Below are 27,239 nucleotides of genomic sequence, written 5' to 3'. Positions count from 1 at the left end.
AAATGGCTTGTACGTGCACTGCGTGCTGCCATTTTCCAACTATTATTCGTCATTAGAAAAGAAGCGGTGTGTGATGTTAGTATATTTGTATGAAGATCAATTATAATAACAATAAAGTGGATTGCTGTTTCTTTTGTAGTCACTGCTCATTCACAAATATCTTAATTCTTCTAAATTAATTTGCATTTATTTGCTGATCTGGTCAAAGCTCTTTTGGAGATATTGAGTTAACACAACGTTGTTACCACGATGGTATCGTTTTGTTGTTGGCCTGATGCTTCTTCCTGTTTCTGTAGAAATGAAATAAAAATACTTTGAAGAAGTACATTTTGCTTACATTAATAATCGGTTGTACTTGAACCTGCAGATACTGACACTGCAAAGAAGGTAAGCATGCTGTGATTAAAAATCATGCAGTCCTTAGTCTGATTGCTACAATACATTTATTTTAGAACTGTAGTTTATTATGGCATCATTACTGTTTGAGCACTGTTATTGTATGTAATTTAGATCCTGACAAGTTTAACCCCTTCAAAAAGTATGCTATGTATTGCAGAATCTGGCTTTAGCTCTAAGTTGATCATTGATTACTTTTACTGTTACTTTATTTTGAAAATATTATCATCTCAGTAAAATACTTGGAATCAACAAAAGCAAATCCTGCAACCATAGTTATCTAATTACACAAGAAATTATGACAAATGACAATCTAATACTCCAGGTAATTGTTTGGACCACCAGTATTGGACATTATCAAGCAAGAAGTATTTCTTTTGACAGTCTAATCCTTAAAATGTTGTTAATATTATTGATATATGTATGAGCTGCAAAAAAACTTGAATAGCTTCTAACATAATAACAGGAAACTTTGTTATTTAATGTAATATTTTACAGTTATATCCTGTTGATCCAAATTAAATGTTTGAAGCAAAAATGTATCTGTCAGCCTGTATTACTCTTGTGCTGATTGGAAGTATGCTGGGAGAGTCTGGTCCCAATCCAGGAATTCGAATTAAAATTACACAGAAAGCATTAGAATATGGTATGTATACTATGCATATTTTTTTTAAACTCTCAGTGTATCCTGATGTCTTTAACTTTGAGTCACAGCAGAATTTTGATATCATAAAATGGCAAGAAATTGTGACCTACCCACTTCAAACTTACAGTGTAAATGTATAGTAAAATAAAGGAAATCTTTCAGCCAGATCAAGTGAACAAGAAAATGAACAAGCCACAAAAGATCCTAGGAAGACCAGCTGAAGGTGCTGAACTGAGCTAGATATTAGCAATAAGTTTGTAGTGTAATATTAAGACACCAGTCAAAAGTGAAGACTGTCTATTTAAGCATCTGTGCTATAGATTTTAAGACACTCTAGCTCTGGAAATTGGACCGGTACTTTTGCAACATACGGGAGCTGTGGGATACTAATGTATGCTAGAAGCATATATATTAAAATGAACTTGTGAATGAATTTTTAAAAATTGAAAGTAGTTATGATCCTGGGGAGGAGAGTATTGAAGATTATGTGGGGGCTGGTTAATATGAGTGAATTTTAATTCTATAAATGCTGGAAGGTGGGATTAGAATGGGTGGTATGTTTTTCAGCTGGCACGATGGGCCAAGTGACCTCTTTCTGTGCCATAAACTTTCTATGATTCTATGATTCTTTACAAGGTGAATGGCTAGAACTGGGCTTGATAGATAAAACATATCAGGTCACAGAAACAAATGAGACAGGGCAGTGGCTATTAATCTCAATCCCAAGAGCAAGACACAGGCATAATATAATGAAAAGCCACAGCTATAAAATAATGGCCTGATCCACAGTCTTCAGCACTATCCATATATAGACTTCACTTAAAGTAGTTTCACCACACAAACATACATGATATCAAGGATGATGGGCAAAATCTGATGTCAGAATTCATTCTTTTTTTTTTTGGCAATGAAATAGAAGACGATATTGACAAAGATTTTGAAGTTAGCAGTGATCGAACGGCACCAGCCATTCATGGGCATTTATACTTGCCCATAGACTTTCTGTGAGCTTTTGCACGGGAAATTTCTGCGATTCGAAAGCCATTTCAGCACAACACCCCCTGAAACCTGTATGAACAGAGCAAGCAACTACATATGTCCTTAACCAATCAGATTGTAGACTGAGGCATGCAAAGACAGGAAGTGCCAGTTCGAATGTTGAATTCAATGTCAATACAGGTACAGAACATAAAATAAAAGGAAGGAAAGAAAGATTTGATTACAAGAGAGGTATAAAAGAAATAGAAGAAACTTTTAAAATTTAGTTAAATTTTTAAATCTCCAACAATGTGAAAAGCTGAAAGACTGGAACTCCACAGTTCAGACTTATTATGCCACTAAAAATTATTTTACACTGCAATGGACCAGCTCTGGCTTTTTCTGGTAAGTTTAGTGTGTCTCCATCAGGTAAATACAGCGAGTTCACACCATTCCATGTATTTCAATGCTACGTCTCTCTGTGGGATACAGTATAGTACAGCTTTTGGAGGAACAGGATGTCTCAGACAGCAACTTCCTGATTTCCATGTTAAACTGCATATGTATGGTGCTGCACACTGCTGTCTGATTTACACTTCTGCCTCACAGTTATTTTTATCATAAAATCTGGGCCCATATGAAAATTATATTATTGTAATAGCTCAGTGTGGAATATCATACTGTCCAAAAACTAGTTCAGAAGAAAGAAACCAATAACATACTTGTTCGCATTTTCTTATGAAACTATAAGTGGTCATTAAAACTTGGAAATATCCTTTTACCAAATATATTGGTTGGTTAGTACAAAGATCCATTAACTGTGCAAGTTAATATGGTTTAAACTACATATGATAATTGAAGAAAAAAAACAGATGGCTATAACACATTAAAATGATTCTGATCCTTGGTAATTGGTAAGAATGAAGTTTAGGAGGTTTGGAAATGTCACCTAGTGTTATCCCTTGAACATATTCAGAGAAAATTGCTATCATTTTTAATATGTGCAGATTTATAATCTCCGTTAGTGTTCATGTTCTCTAAAAATGCCACTGATGCTGCCTTCTGATTGGCCTTGTGGCCAGCTGTCTTTGCTGTGCTCATTCATCTTACAGGACAGCTTTCCAATGCTAGGTCAAAGGTGTTATTAGCATCCATTGGCAGAAAGCAAGAAGTTTTATTTAAAATGTTTTACATGGGTTTAACACTCAACATTTCGTATTCCTGTTCTGAAATGATTAGCCAGGCAAATTGCCATCACTATTGCTGAGCAGAAGATTAAAGAGCTTCAACTGCCAGACGTAAGTGGGACAATAGACCTACTTGGGTGGATGAAATATCGTATCACAGGGTATGTATGACAAGAGGTAAACACATTTTTACTGTATCAATAGCTCATACTATATATTTTTTTGTTTTATGAGATGTGAGTGTTGCTGGCTTGGCCAGCATTTGTTGCCCATGCATAATTGCCCTTGCGAAGGTGGTAGTGAGCTGCCTTCTTGAACTGCACAAGTCCATCCGGTGTGGGTACACCTACAGTGGTTAGGGAGGGAGTTCCAGGATTTTGATTCAGTGACTGTGAAGGAACGGCAATATATTTCCAAGTCAGGATGGAGTGTGGCTTGGAGGTAAAGGTCAGCTCGAGTCTGCAAATGTGACCCGACCTGGCCCGAATCCTTCCATTTTTTCCTGCGCCTGACCCAACCCGACCCGACCCGACCTGACCATCAGTTAACCTACCTTCCGTGTTTCACTTTGTTCCTTATCTGCACAAGCTTAAAATCACTGTAACAAAATCACCTTTAAAGGCCAAAAAGTAAATTAACATTAGAGTCACTTACCTGAGGTGGTGATAGAGCAATCTGGCTCGTCCCGACCCGAGCCCGAATGCCGGACCCAGAAGTGCGACCCAACCTGACCCGAACCCGACACATGTCGTCGGGTCCCGTCGGGTTCAGGTCGGGTAGCAGGCCTTTACTTGGAAGGGAACTTGCAGAGGTGGTGTTCCCATGCATCTGCAGCCCAGTCCTTCTAGGTGGTAGAGGTCGAGGATTTGGAAGATGCTGTTGAAGGAGGCGTGGTGAGTTGCTGCCATGCATCCTGTATATGGTACACACTGCTGCCACTGTGCATCGGTGATGGAAGGATTGAATGTTTTTAGTGGTGATGGGATGCTGATCAAACGGGCTGCTTTGTTCTGGTTGGTGTCGAGCTTCCTGAGTATTGTTGGAGCTACACTCATCCAGGCAAATGGAGAGTATTCCATCGCACTCCTGACTTTTGCCTTGTAGATGGTGGACAGGCTTTGGGGAGTCAGGAGATGGCTGACTCACCGCAGAATTCCCGGTCTCTGACGTGCTCTTTTAGCCACAGTATTTATGTAACTGGTCCAGTTCATTTTCTGGTCAATGTTAACCCCCAGGATGTTGATAGAGGGTGATTCAGTGACAGTAATGCCGTTGAATGTCAAAGGAAGATGGTTAGATTCTCTCTTGTTGGAGACAATCATTGCCTGGCACTTGTGTGGTGTGACTGTTACTTGCCACTTATCAGCCCAAGCTTGAATGTTGTCCATGTCTTTTTGCATGAGGACAGCGACTGCTTCACTATCTGAGGAATCGCTAATGGTACTGAACCCTGTGCAATCATCAGCGAACATCCCCTCTTCTGACCTTATGATTGAAAGAAGGTCATTGATGAAGCCCCTGATGGTTGAGCCCAGGACACTACCTTGAGGAACTCCTGCAGTGATGTCTTGGAGCTGAGATGATTGGCCTCCAACCACAACAACAACTTTTGTTGTGCTAGGTATGACTCCAACCAGTGGAGAGTTTGCCTCGACTCCCATTGACTTCAATTTGGCTAGGGCTCCTTGATGCCATACTTGGTTAAGTGCTGCCTTGATATCAAGGGAAATCACTCTAACCTCACCTCTTAATTTCAGCTCTTTTGTCCATGTTTGAACCAAGGCTGTAATGAGGTCATGAGCTGAGTGGCCCTGACGGAACCAAACTGAGCATCAGTGAGACAGTTGTTGCTGTTTAAGTGATACTTGCTAGCATGGTCGACGACACCTTCCATCATTTTGCTGATGATTGACAGTAGACTGATGGGGGCGGTAATTGTCCGGATTGGATCTGTCCTGCTTTTTGTGGGAGGACATACCTGGGCAATTTTCCAAATTGTTGGGTAGATGCCAGTATTGTAGCTGTACTGGAACAGCTTGGCTAGGAGTGCGGCTAATTCTGGAGCATGTCTTCAGTACTACAGTCAGGATGTTGTCAGGACCCATAGCCTTTGCAGTATCCAGTGCCTTCAGCAGTTTCTTGATATCATGCGGAATGAATCGAATTGGCTGAAATCTGCCATCTACTGGGGACCTCAGGAGGATACCGAGATGGATCATCCAATTGGCACTTCTGGCTGAAGATGGTTGCAAATGTTTCAACCTTCTCTTTTGCACTGATGTGCTGGGCTTCTCCATCATTGTGGATGGGGATATTTGTGGAGACTCCTCCTCCTGTTAGTTGTTCAATTGCACACCACCATTCACAACTGGATGTGGCAGGACTGCAGAGCTTAGATCTGATCTGAACAGTTGATTGTGGGATCGCTTAGCTCTGTCCATTGCATGCTGCTTCCGCTGTTTGGCATGCAAGTAGTCCTGTGTTGTAGCTTCACCAGGTTAACCCCTCATTTTTAGGTATGTGTGGTGCTGCTCCTGGCATGCTGTCCTGCACTCTTCATTGAACCAGGGTTGGTCCCCTAGCTTGATGGTAATAGTAGAGTGAGGGATATGCTGGGCTATGAGGTTACAGATTATAGTTGAGTACAATTCTGCTACTGCTAATGGCCCACAGCACCTCCTGGATGCTCAGATTTGAGATGCCAGATCTGTTCTGAATCTATCCCATTTAGCATGGCAGTCGTGCCACACAACATGATGGAGGGTATCCCCAGTGTGAAGTCAGGACTTGGTTTTCACAAGGATTGTGTGGTGGTCACTCCTACCAGTACTGTCATGGGCCGATGCATCTGCAGCAGGTAGATTGGTAAGGACAATGTCTACTAGGCTTTTCCCTTTTGTTGGTTCCCTCACTACCTGCCACAGGCCCAATCTGGCAGATATGTCCTTCATGACTCGGACAGCTCGGTCAACAGTGGTGCTACCGAGCCACTCTTAGTGATGGACATTGATATGCCCCACCCAGACTATGTTCTGTGCTGTTGCTACCCTCAGTGCTTCTTACAAGTGGTGTTGAACCTGGAGGAGCACTGATTCATCAGTTGAGGGAGGGTGGCAGGTGATAATCAGCAAGAGGTTTCCTTGCCTGTGTTTAACTTGATGCTATGAGACTTTATGGGGTTTGGAGTCAATGTTGAGGACTCCCAGAGCAACTCCCTCCTGACTGTATACCACTGTGCCATCACCTCTATTAAGTCTATCCTGCCGGTGGGACAGGACATACCCAGGAATGGTGGTGTCTGGGACATTGGATGTAAGGTATATTTCCATGAATATGACTATGTCAGACTGTTGCTTGACTGGTCTGTGGGACAGCTCTCCCAATTTTGGCACAAGCCCCCAGCTGTTAGTAAAGATGACTTTGCAGGGTTGACAGGGCTGGGTTTGCTGTTGTCATTTCCAGTGCCTAGGTCCATGCCAGGTGTTCTGTCAAGTTTTATTCCTTTTCAACTTTTGTACAACTGTATGGCTTGCTAGCCCATTTCAGAGGGCAGCAAAGAATCAGCCACATTGCCGTGGGTCTGGAGCCACATGTAGTCACAGGAGGCGGTAGCATAGTGGTAATGTCACTGGACTGGTAGCCCAGAGGCCCAGGCTAATGCTCTGGGGACATGGGTTCGAATCCCACCACAGCAGATGGTGAAATTTGAATTCAATTAATAAAATCTGGAATTAAAAAGCTAGTCTAGTGTGACCATGAAGCCATTGTCGATTGTTGTAAAAACCCATCTGGTTCACTAATGTCCTTTAGGGAAGGAAATCTGCCGTCCTTACCTGGTCTGGCCGACATGTGACTCCAGATCCACAGCAATGTGGTTGACTCTTAAAATGCCCTCTGAAATGGCCACTCAGTTCAAGGGCAATTAGGGATGGGCAATAAATGCTGGCCTAGCCAGCGACGCCCACATCCCATGAACGAATAAAAAAAAAATGTAGGCCAGACAAGGTAAGGACAGTAGATTTCCTTCCCTAAAGTGTTTTTACCACAATCAATGATAGCTTCGTGGTCACTATTACAGAGACTAGCTTTCAATTGCAGATTTTTCTTTAATTAATTGAATCTATTAATTAATTGAATATAAATGGTGGGATTTGAACCCGTGTTCCCAGAATATTAGTCTGGCTTTCTGGATTACTAGTCCAGTGACATTAGCACTACACCACCGTCTCCCCAACCTGCTGAGCTTGAGTCCCATTGTAAGGTCACAGAATGGCTATAGAAACACAGAAAATTTACAGAACAGAAGGAAGCCATTCAGTGCATTGTCTCTGTGTTGGCTGAAATCGAGCTATCCAGCCTAATCCCATTTTCCACCTCCTGGTCCATAGTCTTGGTCCTGCAAGTTATGCCACTTCAAGTACATATCCAAGTATGCCTGTACTGTGGGAAGTGATGAAATACTGACTGATATAATTGTATTACCACAGTTCCTGTACCGTGTATCAGAAAGTACCATAAAAGAACAAGAAAATAAAAATCTTTGTAATGAAAAATTCTCTGTCTGTCTATTCTTTGTCATAATCATTGTGATTGTATATGTCTTGACTGTAGCATCAATGTTCTTTTCATTGGATAAATATTTGTACTCTTTTATCTTCTGCTTTCTAATTGTTAATTTTCTATTTCTATTCTTCCAGCAATTATATTGCACAAAATCTTTCTTCCCAGAATGTTGCTTTCTGAGCACTGAGCAATTTCAGAACATGGGATGAATTCTGTAAGAATCTTCTATAGAGGAGTCCATTAATCATATCTGTTCAGTGGTGTTTGACAGCTTTTGAGAACAGGAGTCCATTGTGGAGATGTAGCACCTCTAAGGCAAGCCTTGCTTAACCTGATCCTATGCACAGCCATAAGTTCTCCTGGGAATAGTCTAACTGATGCTGTGGACAGTATCTTAGTGTTGGCTTGAACAACTTCACTGCAGCACTGTAATCTGCTCGAGCAGAGATTACAGGACTTGCTGAGGGGGTACCCAACAGCAGGTGCACGAGGAGTATAGGAACAGATCAAGTAGCTCCCTCTCAAGGCTGATATAACATCTATGCCACCCAGCCAACCACTCAAATGACCTATGCAAGTTTAAGCATTCACTACTGTCAAATGTGATGCAGTCGGTTGGAGGGCTATCTTGTGAACTTACACAAGGAAGTGCACGGCCACTGCTATCCCAAGAACTATCCTTTCCTGCCATCTCACATCCTCCTCCTCTTGGGCTAATACTGTATTAGACCATACACAACCAGCCTGGTGAAAACCCAGGGGAGTAGCAATCATTTTGAACACACCATGCTAAGGAAATGAACTTCAAATAATTTATACACCTAGCAATATTGGGCGCAGTCCAACTGAACCCCCAGCTAAAATCAAGAGAATTAAAAATGGATAGAATAAATTGGCAATCTATTCCAGCAGGTTACCAGTCATGCAAAAAATTACTCTGTTATTCTCTCCAAAAAGAGAATGATTTTTCATGATTTAACATCTAAATGCTGTGTCTCGGTGTCATTGAAATTAAGAGTATAGGAAACACTTACACTACACTTTTGCCACTACCTCCTTGTTTCTGAATCTTGGCAGGAATCTAGTATGCTGAGTTTATTTTCTAGTATTGCCAATATTTTACAGTCAATTTTTTTTAAGGTGTCTTATCTATGGTTTCAAATAGACTGGTGTTTCTTACATTTAAGTTTTTATAGCTGTTTTGAGCCAAAAGATAAAAAGAATATCATACAACCTAAGGTGAGTTGTAAATATTCATTCACTTGTGCCAGAAACTATCTCACCGGCTGTAGTGCTTATCAGTTGTGGGTCTTTTATGAAAGTGCCTGAACATATCATCACCAATGCGGTGTTTTTAATCTGCACTAGTCTCCAGCTTGTATTGTAATGGTGTATAGGTCTCTTCCTCCTTTTTTCTGAATGCTTTCTAAGAATTAAAAGTCACAATCTATATTTCGAGGGTATTGAAGTGTTCCTGATGGTGTGACTTGTACATTAAATTTATGATAATATTTTTAGAACCTACTTCAGTTCATTTTTGAAATCAATCTAAAAGTAATATTTCTCCATCCTTGTTCATGAACATACAAAATTAATGTTTGTCTGTATTCACAGGATGTACATTAAGAGTTTTGGATTGCCTGACTCTGATATAGGATTAATCGCCAACTCTGGTATCAAATTGACAATGGGCAAAACCTACATTGACGTTGGCGGAAAATGGCATGTGACATTTGGACTGATGTATGTTTTTGTTCTATGTTGCTGATAGCCTGCTGTTGAACGATTGAGTGTATAATATTTTATTAAATGTCAAATATCTAACTTCAAATGTTTACCATAGACAACAGTAGAATATGTACTATCAAAATACAACTAGGAATTAACCTCTCTGACTGAGAAGTGTAAAAACAAATTAGCATTTTGGTTTGCTATGTACCCCAACTCTGAGAATCATAGAGTCATAGAGTTATACAGCACTGAAACAGGCCCTTTGGCCTATCGTGTCTGTGCCAGCCATCAAGCACCTATCTATTCTAATCCCATTTTCCAGCACTTGGCCCGTAGCCTTGTATGCCATGGCATTTCAAGTGCTCATCTAAATATTTCTGTAACTCCAACACAGATATTTTCCTGATGTGTGCCTCTGTGCATTTATTTTAACAAATGAAATTTTAACAAATCTGCAAATATATTTGTTAAAAATAACACAGAGCAAAATTTTGGGGTTACCGTTGGAGAACATTGTAAAATTTGAGAATGCCACTTCCAAAAAAGGGACACTGTGATTAACAAGTGTCAGCTGTGGCTCAGTGGTAGCACTCTTAGAATCATTGTGTCCATACCTACTATCTGCAAAAGCAACTCACCTAGTCTTACTCCCCTGCCTTTTCCCCATAGTGCTGCAATGTTTTCTCTTCAGATAATTATCCAATTCTCTTTTGAAGACCTTGATTGAATCAGCCTCCACCACACTCTCAGGCAGTGCATTCCAGATCCTAACCACTCACTGCATGAATACATTTTTCCTCATGTTGCTGTTGCTTCTTTTGCCAATCACCTTAAATCGGTGCCCTCTGGTTCTTGATCCTTCAGCCAATGGGAACAGTTTCTTCCTATCTACTCTGTCCCGATCATGATTTTGAAAACCACTATCAAATCTCCTTTTACTCTTCTATTCTCCAAGGAGAACACCCCCAACTTCTCCAACCTTTCCAAGTAACTGAACTCCCTCATTCCTGGAACCATTTTCGTGAATCTTTCCTGCAACCTCTCTCATGCCTTAATGTCCTTCCAAAAGTGTGGTGCCCATAATTGGACACTATACTCTAGTTGAGGCTGAATCAGTGTTTATACAGGCTTATCATAACTTCCTGTTTTTGTACTGTATGCCCCTATTTATAAAGCCCAGGATCCCATGCACTTTATTAACCACTTTCTCAACCTGCCCTGCAACTTTCCCTCTGCTCCTACACCCCCTTTAGAATTGTACCCTTTATTTTATATTGCCTATCCTCATTCTTCCTACCAAATGAATCACTTCACACTTTTCTGCAATAAATTTCATCTGCCACTTCTCTGCCCATTCCACCAGTTTATCTATGGCCACTTGAAGTTTATCACTATCCTCCTCACAGTACATAATACTTCCAAGTTTTGTGTCATCTGCAAATTTTTTAATTGTAATATATGTCAAGAAAAGCAGTGGTCCCAACAGCATCCCTTGTTCAACCCCACTATATAACTTCCTCCAGTCCAAAAAGCAACCATTCATAACTACTCTCTGTCACTCAGCTAATTTCATATCCATGCTGCTACTGTCCCTTTTATTCCCTTGGCTCTAACTTTACTGGCAAGCCTGTTATGAGGCAGTTTACCAAATGCCTTTTGGAAGTCCATGTACATCACATTAACCGCATTACTCTCATCAACCCTCTCTGTTACCTCATCAAAAAACTCAAGCATGTTAATTAAATACGATTTGCCCTTAACAAATCTATGCATGCTTTCCTTAATTAACCCGCATTTGTCCAAGTGACTATTAATTTTGTCCAGAGTTATCATTTCTAAAAGCTTTCCCACCTTTGAGGTTAAGCTGACTGTCTTGTAGTTGCTGGGCTTGTCCTTGCATCATTTTTTGAACAAGGGTTGTAACATTTGCAATTCTCCAGTGCTGTGGCACCACACCTGTATCTCAGGAGGATTGGAAGACTATGGCCAGTGCTTCCACAATTTCTACCCTTACGTCCCTCACTATCCTTGGGTGTATCTCATCCGGTCCTGGTGACTTATCAACTTTAAGTACAGCCAGCCTTTCTAATACCTCGTCTTTATCAATTTTTAACCCATCTGGCATTGCAACTACTTTCTCTTTCACCATGACTTGGGCAGTATCTTCTTCCTTGTGTTAGGATCTCAGTAGAGACCGTTAACTTTAAAACAAGAGATATGACCTCCCCAGACCAATTAAAGGATTACAGGACAAGATTTTGTGTTTTAAGACTTATACGAGAACAACTAAACTAAATATGGACATTAACTAAACAGTACTTAGTAGGTAGCTAATACACTAAATTACAGAGAAAGGTATTTTCCATTAATTTACTACCACATTTATACGTTACACAGTGTTCTCATCTCAAAGATAACCTTGCAGTTATAAGTCCCAACTCCTCCCAGTTGCAATGGATTGGATCTCCCAGTGTCCTTATCCAAGTCCACGTCTTCTTCGCTCACTTCTTCCGAGCATATTTCACTGGTCACTATCTCTTTAAATATTTAACTTGAAATGTAGGGCTCGAAGGCCTTTCAAAATGGCATCCGCGCATACACTAATGTGTTTGACGCCATTGCCGGGGATAGACCGCCCACCCCCTCCATGTCATCAGGGTAGGTGGTCCGCCCCAGCTATTTAAATGATTCGTCATGCTTAATATCGCAGTGGCTCCACAACGTGCAGCCCTTGCGGACGGACCGCCATTGTTTTCCGTCATTGCTGATTGCGACAGCGGAAGTAAAAACTCCAACCTGGATTCTAAGAGTCTGCTGCCGAAATAGGTGCCGGACGTAAAAAAATGTGCCCAGCCCGCACGGGCACTGCGTCACGGAGCTGCCGTGATTTCAAACGCGGAAGCTTATTTTCACGGCCGCGGCACCCGCCCTCCATGATCATGTGGAGGGGGCAGGGGAGCCATCGCCGGCAACGGCGTCCAGCACCAATGCACAGGTGCCAGCGCCATTTTTAAAGGGCTTACAGCCCTTTCAGGAGATTTGAAAATTTCGGTCAGTTCCATGACTGAAAAAAAGAATTACATTTTCATTAAATTCATTTTCCCACCGGCTCCCCCCCCTCACCCCATCCCCAACAGTATTTCAAAACATTCCTGCCCTTTTCCACCCCGGAATTTCTTTCTTAATAATTTGACATTTCCCCCCCTAAATTCGGCGCCTTTGCCCTTTACCCATTCCCAACACCCCCCCAACCAATCCGCAGCGATATCATCCCACTCCCCCCACCTCCCAAACAGAGAAACAATCCTCCTCCCCCCCCTCCCCACAGGCGGTGTGCCATGTTTCCCCGAAAGGGGATTCGAAGGCACGGCATTGTCGGCCGCCCGAATGAAGTTCAGTGCGGCGCTCAAGGAGGTGACGGTTCCCTCATTAAAGCAGGTCTGTAAATTAATTTACATATTTAAATGGGGGTCCCGTCGCCGAGACGTGGGGTGGCAGCCACAAGGCCTTGCTGCCGCCGCCGAGAGCATCACGGGGCTGTCGGGGTCGGTGGCGCGCTTCCGGCACGCTGATTTTCATGGCCCCCCCTGCCAATGTTCCCGACGGCGGAGGGGCTTTAAAATCCAGGCCCATGTGTCTGACCATAGCTAAACCACCTGGGCCTTCCTTTGTTTCCAGGTATTAGAAAATTGCAACTCAGATTTGCATTTTTGAGCCCTTGTGTCCCTGTTTACAAGCTGTGAAGAGTGAAATCCATTGTCCTTTAAGTATTAGCCGTTTCATAGTCACTTGACTGTTCCTCCGAGAGTGTTGAATATACCTCAAATGCTTTTCCTAGTAACACACTTCTCAATAAGATTGTCCAACTTTCTTTCGACCATTGCAACTTTGTCGCAATTTTTTCAAAGGACAAGAGTACATTTCAACTCCTTCCTCGTTGAATTTAGACACTAAGCAAATATTCCTTGCTAAAACAAAACCAGGAGTTAAATCGGATTCTTCCTCAAGTTTTCCTGCCATCCCCTGTTCATGTAATCTAAGCTTTTCTTTGCCCTGTACAAATTTCCTGGCTTCTCTTTCTCTTTGTCAGTCCCTTTCTTTTCCCTCTTTTTCCCTTTGATATTTGAATTCAAGTTTTCTCATTTCAAATTGTAATTGGCTGTCTTTTTTTTTCCTTTTCCTTTTCTTCTCTTGCTTTTCCAGTTGCAGTTTCAGTTGCTTCTTTTGTAACTGAATTCCAGCTAGCTTGATCGGAGTGCTACCAAGGTCACTATTTTCCTCCTCGAGGTTAAAATGCCGAGCCAACACTTCGACAACTTCTGCTTTTTTAGCTTTTGATCTTAAACTAACCCCACTTGCTCTGCTACAGCCATTAACGCATACACTTTTAACTGTGTTAAGTCACTAAGATTCAAATATTCTCTCTCTGCAAAGGCTTGAGTGTTAAAAGTAGATATGCTGACTTTTCCTTATGAATACAGCAAAAGTACTTGTTAAGAAATTACAACTTGAACTTGCATTTGTGTGCTCCGGGTCCCTGTACAATCTGTAAGTCTGGGAGAGTGAAATCCATTGTGCTTTAGGTGTTACAACCTTGCACCCTGCTATTAAAAGAGTCTTTGGTTTGGGTTCCTTGTTCTCATGGTAACCAAGATCCCTGGCTTGTCTCTGGGCAGAATTTTACACGGTGTTAAAGATCACAGTTTTTAAAACATAACCACACTACAATGTCCAGTGTTCATAACACTTGGTAAAGGCAGATGCAAAGTCTTCATTTAGTACCTCAGCCATGTACTCTGCCTCCATGCATAAATCGCCTTTTAGGCCCCTAATCAGCCCCACGCCTCCTTTTACCAACCTTTTACTATTTATGTGCCTGTAGAAGACTTTTAGATTCCCTTCTTTGATAGCCACAAGTCTCTTCTCATACTCTCTTTGCTTCTCTAATTTGTTTTTTCACTTCCCCTCTAAAGCTTCTATATTCAGCCTGGTTCTCAATTGTAGTGTATACTTGGCATCTATCATATGCATCCTTTTTCTGCTTATCTTACTCTCTATCTCTTTTGCAATTCAGGGAGCTCTGGATCTATTTGCCCTACCTTTTCCCCTCATGGGAATATGCCTTGACTGTACCCGAGCTGTCTCTTTTTTAAAAGCAGCCCATGGTTCAGTTACAGTTTTGCCTTCCAATCTTTGATTTCAATTTACTTGGGCCAGATACATTCTCACTCCATTGAACTTGGCCCTTCCACCATTAATTATCTTTACTCTGGATTGCTCCTTGTCCTTTTCCATAGCTAACCTAAACCTTATGATGTTATGGTAACTGTCCCCTAAATTTTCCCCTAATAACACTGGATTCACTTGACCCACCTCATTCCCCAGAACCAGATCTAGCAATGCCTCCTTCCTCATTGAACTGAAAACATAGAAAATTCTCCCGTACACACTCTAGAAACTCTTGCCCCTCTCTGCCTTTTACACTTTACTATCCAGGTCTATATCAGGGTAAATAAGTCCCCCATTATAACTACTCTATAATTCTTGCACCTCTTTGTAATTTCCTTGCAAATTTGTTTCTCCATATCCTTCGCACTAGTTGCTGGCCTATAGAACACACTCAGAAGTGTAATGGTATCTCTATTGTTTCTGACCTCTAACCAAATTGATTTTGTGCTTGACCCCTCTAGGACATCCTCTCTTTCCAGCACTGTAATGTTCTCCTTAATCAATGCAGCTACCCCTCCTCCTTTCCTTTCTTCCCTATCTTTCCTGAAGTCTTGTATCCAGGAATATTTAATATCCAGTTCTGCCCTTTTTTGAGCCAGGTCTCCATTATCGTATTTCCACGTGGCTATCTGCACCTGCAGCTCACCAGCTTTATTGACCACACTCCATGGATTCATATACATGCACAGTAAACCTAATTCAGATATTATTACATTCCCTTTTACACTGACCCCAGAAGGAAGAGAGTAGCTAAAGTAGACGTTGGCCCCTTAAAGACAGAAACAGGAGAAATCATCATGGGGAATGAGGAAATGGCAGAGGCATTGAACAAATATTTTGTGTCTGTCTTCACAGTAGGAGACACAAGTTTCATATCAGAAATAGGCAGTAACCTAGGGGCTAAAAAGAGTGAGAAAATTAAGGATATTGATATCAGTGGAGAAAAAGTGTTGAAGAAACTTAAGGGACTAAAATCTGACAAGTTCCTGGGACCAGATGGCCTACATCCTAGGATTCTAAAAGAGATAGCTGCAGAGATAGTGGATGCACTGGCTATGATTTTCCAGAATTCCTTAGATTCAGGAAAGGTCCCGTCGGATTGGAAGTTGGCAAATGTTACGCCGCTTTTCAAAAAAGGAGGTAGAGAGAAAACAGGGAACTACAGTCCAGTTAGCTTAACATCAGTCATTGGGAAAATGCTGGAAACTATTGTTAAACAAGTCTCAACATTGCACTTGGAAAAGCATAGCATGATTAGAATAAGTCAGCATGGTTTTACTAAAGGGAGATCCTGTTACAAATTTATTAGAGTTTTTTGAGGCTGTAACTAATAGGGTAGATAAAGCAGAACCAGTAGATATAGTATACCTCGATTTTCAAAAGGCATTCGATAAGGTGCTGCAAAAAAGATTAATAGGCAATATAAGGGCTCATAGTGTTTGGGGTAATATATTAGCATGTATAAAGGATTGGTTTACAGACAGTAAGCAGAGAGTGGGCATAAATGGGACATTTTCAAGTTGGCAGGCAGTGAATAGTAAGGTGCTGCAAGGATCAGTGCTGGGGCCTCAGCTATTTACACTCTATATTAATGACTTAGATGAAGAGACAGAGAGTAATGTATCTAAGTTTGCTGATGATACAAAGCTCAGTGGAAAGGTAAGCTGAGGGGAGGATGTAGAGAGGCTGCAAAGAGATATAGACAGGTTAAGCGAGTGGGAAACAAGATGGCAAATGGAGTATAATGTAGGGAAGTGTGAAGTTGTTCACTTTGGTCTTACTAAAATTGTACAGGGCTTTGGTGAGACCGCACCTACAATACAGTGTGCAGTGTTTTCCCAATATTTAAGAAAGGATATACTTGCACTGGAGGCAGTGCGGCGAAGATGTACTAACTTGGTCCCTGAGATGAGAGGGTTGTCCTATGATGAGAGGCTGAGTAATTTGGGCTTATATTTGCTGGAGTTTAGAAGAATGAGAGGTGATCTAATTGAGACATACAAGATTCTGAAAGGGCTTGACAGGGTAGAAGCTGAGAGATTGTTTCCACTGGTCAGGGATTCTAGAACAAAGGGACACAGTCTCAAGATAAGGGGTCAATCATTCAGAATTGAGATGAGAAGGGTTGTGAATCTTCGGAATTCTCTACCCCAGAGGGTTGTGGATGCTCCATCATTGCATGGGACCGATAGATATTTGTTCTCGCAGGGAATCAAGAGATATGGGGAGCGGGCAGGAAAGTGGAATTGAAGCCAAGGATCAGCCATGATTGTATTGAATGATGGAGCAGGCTCGATGGGCCATATAGTCTACTTCTGCTCCTTTTTCTTGTGTTCTTCTGAGTGGTTAAGGTATGGAATGCACTGCGTGAGATTACGGTGGAGGCAAGTTCAATTGAAGCATTCGAAAGGGAATTTGACAGTTATATGGAAAGGAAGAATGTACACAGTTGGGGGAGAAGGCAGGGGAATGGAATTGCTCTTTTAGAGATCCAGTGCAGACACGATGGGCCGAATGGCCTCCTTCTGCACTGTCACAATTCTGTAATGCCTTACTATTTCCTACTCTAATGCCATCTATCTTTCAAAATTCTCTGTGCATCTTGGTTTTCCTCTCTAAATTTGCCTCCTTGTTCCAACACCCCTGCCTAGTTAGTTTAAACCCTCCCCAATAACACTAGCAAATAGCCCCACAAGGACATTGGTCCTGGCTCTGTTCAGGTGCAACCTATCCAGCATGTACAAGTCCTATCTGCCCCAGTGTCGATTGCAATGTCTCAGGAATCTGAAGCCCTCCCTCCTGCACCATCTCTCCAGCCATGCATTCCTCTGGTCTATCCTCCTATTTCTATACTCACGTGCGTGTGATACTGGGAGTAATCTGGAGATAACTACCTTTGAGGTCATGCTTATTAGTTTCTTTCCTAGCTCCCTAAACTTTGCCTGCAGTACCTCATCCCCTTCTCTACCTATGTTGTTGGTACCAATATGGACCACAACTGCTGGCTGCTCAACCCTCCCGCCTCAAAGTGCTCTGCAGCTGCTCTGTGATATCCTTGATCCTAGCACCAGGGAGGTAACATATCCTCCTGGATTCACGTCTGTGGCCACAGAAATGCCTGTCCTAACTATAGAATCCCCTGTCACTATTGCTTTTCCAATCTTCCACCTGTCCCCGGTACAGCTGAGCCAGCCATGGTGCCATGGTGCCATGGCTGCACACCCCAGATGAGCCATCACGCTTGGCAGTATTCAGAACGGAATATTGGTTGATGAGTGAGATACACTCAGGGGACTCCTGCACTGCCTGCCCTGTCCTTCGTAACTCCCTGGCGGTCACTTATTCCCTCCCTGGCTGCATACTCTTAAACTGCAGGATGATCACACCTATAAACATGCTATCCATGAAACTCTCAGCCTCACAGATACACCGCAGTTGAGCCAGTTGCTGCTCAAGCTCTGAAACCTGGAACTCAAGCTGACACTTACTGCACATCTGGTTTCCCAGGACATGAGAACAGCCCTGGAGTTCCCATACTGAGCAGGATGTGTATTCCACCAGCCTGAGCTACCCTGCCAAGCCTCTATTTATTAGACTATTAAACTTACTTCTTAAAAAAAGAAACTCACCAGCTACTCACCAATCAGCTGCTTTTTCTAGGCTGACATCACTTTATTTAATAGGGAGGTTAACTAAAATGTTTTTGCTTAACTCTTATCTAAAAACCTTAGATTTTAATTTGCTGAAAAAATCAGACTTCTTTCGTTTTACTAAACCCTATTTAATTTTTAACTTTATCCCCTAGATCTGATTGAGTAATTGACCGCTGACTTTAATTATGACAAATTATAAAATCCACTTTAGTTTATAGACTAATGAATCATCTTACTTTAGTTGATTAATTTAGATTAAATTGAAAGCTTGCTGGTATACTCACCCGGCCTGTTTTCTGTTTCCCCACTCTTTCTGTTAATTGTGACGTCACTCTGATATTACTTTTTCGATATTTTTCCTGTGTTTGATTTAGCTCCAAATCTCCTCTCCGCTCCCACTGTTTTATCTCCTGCCTCCAATCTCTTGCCTCCAAGTCAGGAGGGTGTGGGTTCAAGAGCACAAGATCTAGACTGATGCTCCAGTGCAGTATTGAGGGGTGCTGCACTGTTGAAGGTGCCGTCTTCCAAATGAGATTTTAAACCAAGGCCCCATCTGTCCTCTGAGGTGGATGTAAAAGATCCCATGGCACTATTTTAAAGAAGAGCAAGGGGGCTTTCCCCAGTGTCTTGGCCAATATTTATCCCTCAACCAACATCACTGAACAAACAGAGTATTTGGTCATTGCTGTTTGTGAGTCCTTCTTGTGCACAAATTGGCTGCTGCATTTCCTATATTCCAAGCAGTAACTGTATTTCAAAAGTATGTAATTGGCTCTAAAGTGCTTTGCGACATCCTGACGTCACAAGATGCAATATTTCCTGCAAGTTTGCTTTCTTTGATTGGAATTGTTTGGAGGCACACTGTGGCTGACCAATGAACATTAAATTTAACAACTTTAAACTTAATTTGATTATTTAACTTCATTGAAGACGGCAACACTGTTGCAACGATTTGTCTGATTTTTCTATTTTTAATGATATTGAAAGAACTAACCTGCAAAATTAAACTTCAAATTATTTTAAAACACTAAAATCCATGCGCACATTATAATATCAAAATTTCAGTGATAGCATTTTTTTACTCTGTCTCATTCTCTCCCTATTGGTGCGCATATTAATTATGAGAATGTGGTGCAATTTTGGTTTCATATGATTGCTTGCATCTATTTGGTGTATAAGACATAGTAAGCATAAAGGAGTCTGGAGGTCTTAAACTGTAGCAGAAGTTAAGAAACTCTCCATTGAAAAATTGTGATACTGTACCTTTCAAAATTTGCTGCCAGCTGCAACAATCTGTATAGCAGATTTTTTTAAATGTAGTTTACAATTTTATATAAGAATATAAGGTGAGTAAAGGCTTTCTTCCTCTGAAACCTCTTTACAACTCCTTGTATCAGATTCATGAGAACCATGCATGACAAAAAAGATGCCCCACTCCACCAAAATCTGGTCTGCTTAATGCTTGTCTCCCCTGCCCTTTCTGTTTATAATAAGAACAGACTGAGTTTCTGTGGAAGCACCTCATCGCTGATTTAAGACTCCAATTTCATCCTTGGCACTTTTTTCCGAGCTTGTTTTAGTGCCTGGATTTTTTTTCACAAATATGGGAACCAAAAAAGGACTCAGTACTGCAAGTGATGTCTCACCAGTAGATTTATGCTCTGTGGTTATATTTATATACCTAAATATTATCCTATGTAACATAAAAACATAAAATAGTTTTAAAACAATCATATAGCAATATTCTACAGTGGTCTGTTACATTGAACAGCCATTCCAAAAAAATGCACAGGACTGAAACAATGCACCATTCTCCACTTAACAAGGTGACATATATCTTGGTTCCAGACCTCTGCCTTTGCTGCTTCTATTGTGGCCATGAAAGGGTGCACAGAAATAGCTTAGGGCAATTGACCTTTGTATTTTCTATCCCTACATGTGGTAAAGCCCATAATACTATCCCTAATATGGTACCTCACCCAATACTAGAACAAAGAATGGGTACTCTCAAGATAAGGATTTGGAGGCACTTTCTTTTATTATAAAGCCTCCATTGCAGTTATTTAGCTTTTTGTTAATTTCATTAGTGCTCTACTTTCACAATTTGTTAACATTCCTAATTAATTATATAGCAGTGGTTAAATCCTCTACATGTGACTGTGCTATAATTTTAAAAAAGGCTAAGATGTTCAAGTTTATTTTCCTGTCTTTTATCTACCACAGAACCTATTCTATAATATGATACCTTATGTGACAGAACCTGTACTTAATTTCACAAGAAGGACTTGAATTGGTTGTCCACTGTAGTATTCTGCATCCATTATTATTAAACCTATGTATGCATAGGGATAAATAGTGCAAAAAAGATTTAAGTTCAGAAGGGGAGACAAAAGATTGTGATAACATTTAACAAGCCGGATAATTATTATAGTGTGAAAAACATTATGTAAGATTCATCATTATCCACGCGTCAAAATTATCAGTTACTCTATATTGATGCTTTGTTTTGAGCAAAAGTAGCAGTTTGGAAGAAAATATTGCACTGATGAAGGTTGACTAATTTATTTATGATGGCGGCGGATTTTAAAGCAACTGTTTCATGTGCACTACCTTTCAATAGAAAGGACGGAGGAACCTTTGAACTGAATATCAACGATCTTTCAGCTGCATTCATTGTCAACGTTTCAGAGGACAGCGCTCGACCAATGCTGAGTTACAATGACTGTGTCGCAAGTTTAAACAGTTTCAATCTTCAGCTTCATGGAGGGGGCAGGTAGGGTCATTGTGCAACATGGAAGGTATATGCATTGTAAAACACGTATAACATGATAACAATTCTGATTAAAATGTCAATTTCACAGTAACCTGATGCTTCAGGTTTCTTCAGGAGGGGGTGATTTTCATTTTCTGTGCAGATTGACCATCCGTTATAAACCTCTCCTGCATTTACTTTCCATTGAATGCAATGGAAGAATAATAGGACAGTTTCTATAACAGGTGCCTCCATAGTATGTTGATCAGCGAATGTAATGCAGAGAGATTGGAAGGAAAGAAAATAGGTAACTGTGGAAAAGGTAGTTAAGTTGACTCACGTTATTGTTTAGTTCCACAGCTACTGGCAGCCCTCCAGTACCTCACCCATGTCGCCATTCTTCATATGTCAGCAGGTATTTTTTATCCATGAGTAGGATTGCAGTTAAGTGCAGTCCTGTTCTTGTACACCATTGACTGAGTGCACTTTACACCAGAAATAACTGGATTGGAATCAGGAGCAGTATTCCTGTTTCCCTTTTACTCCTGTCCACCATTCCTGTTCCAACAACGACTCGACAATTATAATCTTACTACTATTTACCTTGGCTGAAGTCAGCTAACTTCTCTGGGGACTTGCCTGGTCTGTACAGCTCATTCCAACACTGGAGAATGATCCAAGTCATTGGGGATTAACCAGAAGTTTTACAACTAGCTTAATAAAAACCTAAAAACTTGGTTCCAATTCCAGTCACTCTTAGAAATAAATAATGGATTAGTAACAACAAATGTTACTGCCTTGCACCATGTTACTGTACTTCTGATAATATTATTTTTCTTTTCAAAGTTGGTTTTACAAAATGTTCCTTGCTGAAGTGAAAAATAAAATTAGACAAGTTGCTCCTCAGAAGGTAAGCTGAGATTCTATTAATCTTTTTCTCTTTGATCTAAAGTTCTAATCAATGCTAGAGTCAAACATGCTGTGAAAAATGGAAGAGAGCCTGTGGTAGTTACTCATGGAATCATGTGTGCAATAAGAAGATAGATATAATTGAACAAATGGGAGGTTGGTTATGCCAGAGGTTTTCATATTAGCTGAGTTAAAATGCTTAGAAAGGAAAGAAGATATAAACCAGGTTAGGGGGCTGGTATGTGGGGGGTGGGGGTGGTGAGGTGGGGGGCTTGAAGGGGAAGATAAGGAGTATAAGGGGTTTTTGTTAATCAGGGAAAAGTTAATAATAATGCAGACTTTTTAAATATGTTCCTGAGATGTAAATGACACTAGCAAGGCAGTATTTGTTGCCCTGAGGGCTTCAGCAGTTACCTTCTGAAGTCAAATTTAGGTCAGACCACATAGGACATTAGTGAACCAGTTGAATTTTTACAATAATCCAGCAGCTTTTTAAATGGTCATTTTCTAGTGCTAGCCCACATATTGCTAGATTTCACTCAAGGTAAAGTGAGATCCAAATCAGCCCAAATGAAAACCTGTGGTATCACAGGATTACTGGCAACTCCAACAGATCACCTACAAGAAGGAGATTGATATGCATTCACATGAATGAGTGAAAAGTGCATCAGAAACAGAGATGAGGGGGTGAAATTATTCTTCATCAGTAGCACAAAACATAGCCATAGCAAATTGGCAGCTCGCTTTATACCATACTCGATTTTCTTTTCCAATAAAGTCAACAGAAAAGGAATTTGGGCACTATATAAAACAGGGCTGCCAAATTGCTATGAGCATGTTTCACTCTACCAATGAAGACCAATTTCGTTCCCTCCAGTTCTGTCCTCATGACAATTGCTGGTCAGCTCAACCCATCGCTCCCAATTCAGCTCAGATCCCATGAAAATGATAAGGAATAATCAGATGGAAGGATCTTGGGTGTGCAGAAGATAAAGTTGTAAAATTCAGAAAGATGTGATGAGAGTTAACAATTGTACAGGCAAATTGGAAATGACACTTATTCTGAAAAATGCAAGCATATACACTGATCCTGGTATGATAGCTTAATGGTTATGTTACTGGACTAGTAGTCGAGAGTAATTGTAAGCTCAGATCCCACCATGGCACGTGGAGAGGTTCAACCCAGTTTTAAAGATCTGAAAATCAGGAAAAGTGTATATGAAGCTGTCAGATTGTCCTAAAAACTCAACTGGTTCATTAATGTCCTTTAGAGAAAGAAACTTGCCATACCTTACCTGATCTCGCCTGTATGCAACTCCAGTCCCACACCAATGTGGTTGACTCCAAAGTGGCCTAGTAAGCCACTAAATTGTGTCAAATCACTACAAACATATGGACTGTAGCAGTTCAAGAAGAAGGCCCCTGACCATCTTCTCCGGGCAATTAGAGATGGTCAATAAATGATGTCCTGAGAAGAAAGTAAAAAAAAGCTAAAGGTAGCATTAAAGATTAAAGATAAGTTGAGCCAATAAAGATATCTGGATAAAATATTTGTTCAAAAATTGAAAACCTTCACACTTTTTATAGCAGCAATTGCAAACCCCAATAAATATTGGGGATTATTATTAGGTCATAGAATATAGGTGCAAGCAAGTATTATGTGCAGTCTATAAAGTATTGGCATAACCATGTGTTGTCGCTTATTTTAAAAAAAGATACAAAGGCAGTGGGAAGGACTGAAAGAGTCACTCATGATTCTAGAAGGCTAGTTTTCCCCACTGCATTCTCCTGGTGTGGAGCCTTGCCCACCAGGAGGGCATATCAAGATATTAATGGGCTTGCTTCTACAATATTCTGTCCATCGGTGGAAAAGTATAGAGAGCAACAAAACTTATATTTATATAGATCCTTAATGGAGCAGAACATCCCAAGGCATCCGGAACATTATCAGACAAAAATTAACACCAAACCGAAGGAGGAGACATTAGGACAGGTAACCAAACATTTGGTCAAATAGGTAAGTTTTAAGCCGTGCTTTTAGAAAGGAGAGAGAAGTGAAGAGACAAAGAAATTTGGAAAGGGAATTCCAGATCTTAGGGCCTAGGTGGCTGAAGGCACAACACCAGTGGAAATGGTGGATGCAAGAGAGGCCAGAGTTGGAGGAATGCAGAGTTCCTGGAGTGTTGGAGGAAGTTATAGACATAGGGAGGGATGAGACCACGGAGAGATTTTAACACAAGGATGATGATTTAAAAATGGACATATTAGTGGACTGGGAGCCAATGTAATTCAGTCAGCATAATGTAAACAGGACTGGATGCGAGTTAAGATACAGAGAGCACACATGTGACTTCCTGTGCATGTATTCACAAGTCAGTCCTCAGATTTATTGAGTTGTGGAAAGAAGCAAAGGAATTCAAACTTATTTTCAGGCAAAAGGAAATTGGCATTTTTCTTGTTGCACACTTTCTTCAACCCATTGCTGAATGATGCTACTTAAGATTCAAAAGCTGACAGTTATAACCCTTTCCTGAGATGTGAGCATCACTGCAAGGCCAGCATTTGTTGTCCATCCCTAATTGTCCTTGTCAACTGAGTAGCTTGCTAGGCCATTTCAGAGGGCAGTTAAGAGTCAATCCTATTGCTCTGGAGTCACATGTAGGCAGACCAGGTAAGGATGGCAGATTTCCTTCCCTAAGGTTCATTAGTGAAGTGGTTGGGTTTTTACGACAATGAATGATAAATTCATGGCACCCTTACTAAAACTAGCTATCAATTCCAGATTTATTTATTTTATTAATTGAATTTAAATTCCACCAACTGCTGTAGTGGGATTTGAACCCATGTCCCCAGAGCACTAGTCTGGGCCTCTGGATTACTAGTCCAGTGACAGTACCACTGCACCACCATCTCCCCTTGACATTACTTTAAAAAAACAGAATGACAAGGAATGTTGATCAATTTCTCCATATATGTTTCTCCTTACCACTTTAACTATTCATTGTATTTATCTACAGCTGTGCTCTGAGTTTAGAAATGTGATTGAAAAGCTTGAAACCGTCATCCAGACACTGAGTAGTAAGTAGAACCACAAAATAATCAGAAGGAAACTTTCACTTTTTGTGCTGGTGGTATCTGCAGGTTTTACAGTTTGTATTATTTTGTTTCACAGTTTCACGGCAGCTGGACAAGTACATAGAACTTGATTATTCTTTGATTGGAGAGCCAAACATTACAACTAATTCCATTGATCTTCCCATTAAGGTAGAGTTGGAATGCTTGATAAAAGTCATAATGGTAAAAATATCAATCGTTGAAAAGGAAGCAATTTTCTTGAATCTGGTTCAGTTTCCCCAAACTTACTTTTCCAACCACAGTGGCATTTATTTTAAAATATATTTTTCTGTAGAGCTTCTAGGTTGTCTAAAATAGCTATCGATGAGTTAAATTCACAGGCATAATCTGGACAAAACTAAATTCTTAAAAATCTTATTGTAGAACCACATTTAGTAAATATTTAAGGGCAGAAACTGCTTGGCCCCTCTCCTGCAATGATAGAACCCGAAAATAGGTCAGCAATGTTAAATCCTGGCCTACACCGGAAGTTCCCACTCAGTCTTGTAAGGTATGGAACCTCAACCTACAAGGGCAGTGAAGCAAAGGGGAGGTTAGCTAGGGATGGTGATTTCCTGATGTAAGGTTGAGAGCCAGTACACCCAGTGTGATGTGACATACCAATCCCCAGGTACAAGTGATGCTCACCGAGGGAATCGAGGCAAGGAATAGAGCCTCAACCTACAAAGATGAGCTTTTTTCAATTGTTCATTAACATGGGGGACAAAGAGAGTATAGAAATAATATTTCCAGGGGTGGTGAGGGAAGAACTATGCAACTGTCTCCACATGCTAAAGTTTCAGATAGTTTGGTGAGGTTGGGGCACCCAAGATGTTCCCATAGGGACGGAGGCACCCGACAACCCCATACCGATGAGCTGCATTCCTACTGACTCCAAACATTCTGGAGTGGCCAGGGCTGGAGACAGCAGCAGGCATCATCCTGGCATATATGTTGGGATGGAGCCTATGCATTTTTAGGGCCATGCTGCCCAGAACACTTTTACTAACTGAAACATTACCAAAGCAAGAAGCAAAGTATGACCCTGATTTTCCAGTCACCTGTCATTTTAATTGCATGTCAGCTGTCTCAGTTGGTAGCACTGTTGCCTCTGAGTCAAAAGGTTCTGGATTCAAGGCCCATTCCTGGGATTGGATTTTGTGCTGAAGGCAGGGCTCCCAGTGCTGGGCCGAAAAGGAACAGGGAACCCCGCCTCTGCCTTTTCGTGCTCCTGGTGCAATCCTCCGGTCTTTTTGAATCAAAATTTTAGGAGGCGGGATCTCCGTCCCTTTAAAGACTTTAAAGGGCCAGGAATCCCACTTCCAAGAGCTGCTGGCCAATCAGACGGCCGGCAGCTCAGTAGGCTCTGAAGTGCCACCAGAAGCAGTGGCCACTGCCCGTACTGCAGAGGCCTTGGACCCAGGCCCAGAGCTGGAACCCTGGAACAGCGGATAGGTGAGGCAGGATTGCCGGGGCCAGTCCAAAAGGCCCCGCGAGGGGGGTGGGGGGTGGTCATGCAGTCCACGGTGAGGGGCGTCCCGGGGGGTAACGTTATTCCTAGTGGGATTCTCCATGGGCCACTAATTGTGTTTGAAGGAGGGAACACACCCACCCCCCCCCCCCCCCAAGCCTGCAGGAGGATGACTCATTTTACAAAGTGTCCTCTCCATGTGGGGGAGGCTGCCCTGCCACTAGTAAGATCCCAGCGATGACGGGAAGAGGCCCTTAATTGGCTGCTAATAGGCCAATTAAGGGCCTCGACTGGGTTCTGGGCAGGAAGGTCATCGTCGGCCTATCCCGCCCCTGCGACGATCGCTGGCAACGGGGAGACGATAGGCCCTCTGTTCCGGCGTGCCCAACCCCCCCCCCCCCCCCCCCCCACCCCCAACCTCCGATCTCACCTCAGGGGACCTCACAAATTCCTGGCCCACGTCTTGAACACAAAAATCAAGGCTGACACTCCAGTGCATTTCAAGAGTGTGCTGCACTGTCTGAGGAGCTATCTTTCGGTTGAGACCTTAAACTGAGGCCTGTTAGCTCTCTCAGGTGGATGCAAAAGATCCCACAACACTTTTTGTAGA

General features: G+C 41.6%; 1 protein-coding gene across 3 annotated transcripts in view; it reads left to right on the top strand.

Moving 5' to 3' along the window:
• Window positions 1-285: 285 nt before the first annotated feature.
• LOC137378058 (bactericidal permeability-increasing protein-like) overlaps window positions 286-27,239 on the top strand; it is a 73,255-nt gene continuing 46,301 nt past the window's right edge. For all 3 annotated transcript variants that reach the window (XM_068048119.1, XM_068048118.1, XM_068048120.1), the window contains exons 1-8: window positions 286-387; window positions 895-1,042; window positions 3,260-3,368; window positions 9,385-9,513; window positions 21,004-21,156; window positions 21,982-22,045; window positions 25,062-25,122; window positions 25,217-25,308. In XM_068048119.1, the coding sequence (XP_067904220.1) occupies window positions 919-1,042; window positions 3,260-3,368; window positions 9,385-9,513; window positions 21,004-21,156; window positions 21,982-22,045; window positions 25,062-25,122; window positions 25,217-25,308 (732 nt within the window). In that variant the 5' untranslated portion in view covers window positions 286-387; window positions 895-918. The remainder of the gene's footprint in view (window positions 388-894; window positions 1,043-3,259; window positions 3,369-9,384; window positions 9,514-21,003; window positions 21,157-21,981; window positions 22,046-25,061; window positions 25,123-25,216; window positions 25,309-27,239) is intronic.

This window comes from Heterodontus francisci, chromosome 16 (genome assembly GCF_036365525.1).
Source record: "Heterodontus francisci isolate sHetFra1 chromosome 16, sHetFra1.hap1, whole genome shotgun sequence".
In the NCBI taxonomy this organism is placed as follows: Eukaryota; Metazoa; Chordata; class Chondrichthyes; order Heterodontiformes; family Heterodontidae; genus Heterodontus; species Heterodontus francisci.
The sequence above is the reverse complement of the archived record's forward strand: the minus strand, read 5'-3'. Positions and strand labels throughout refer to the sequence as shown.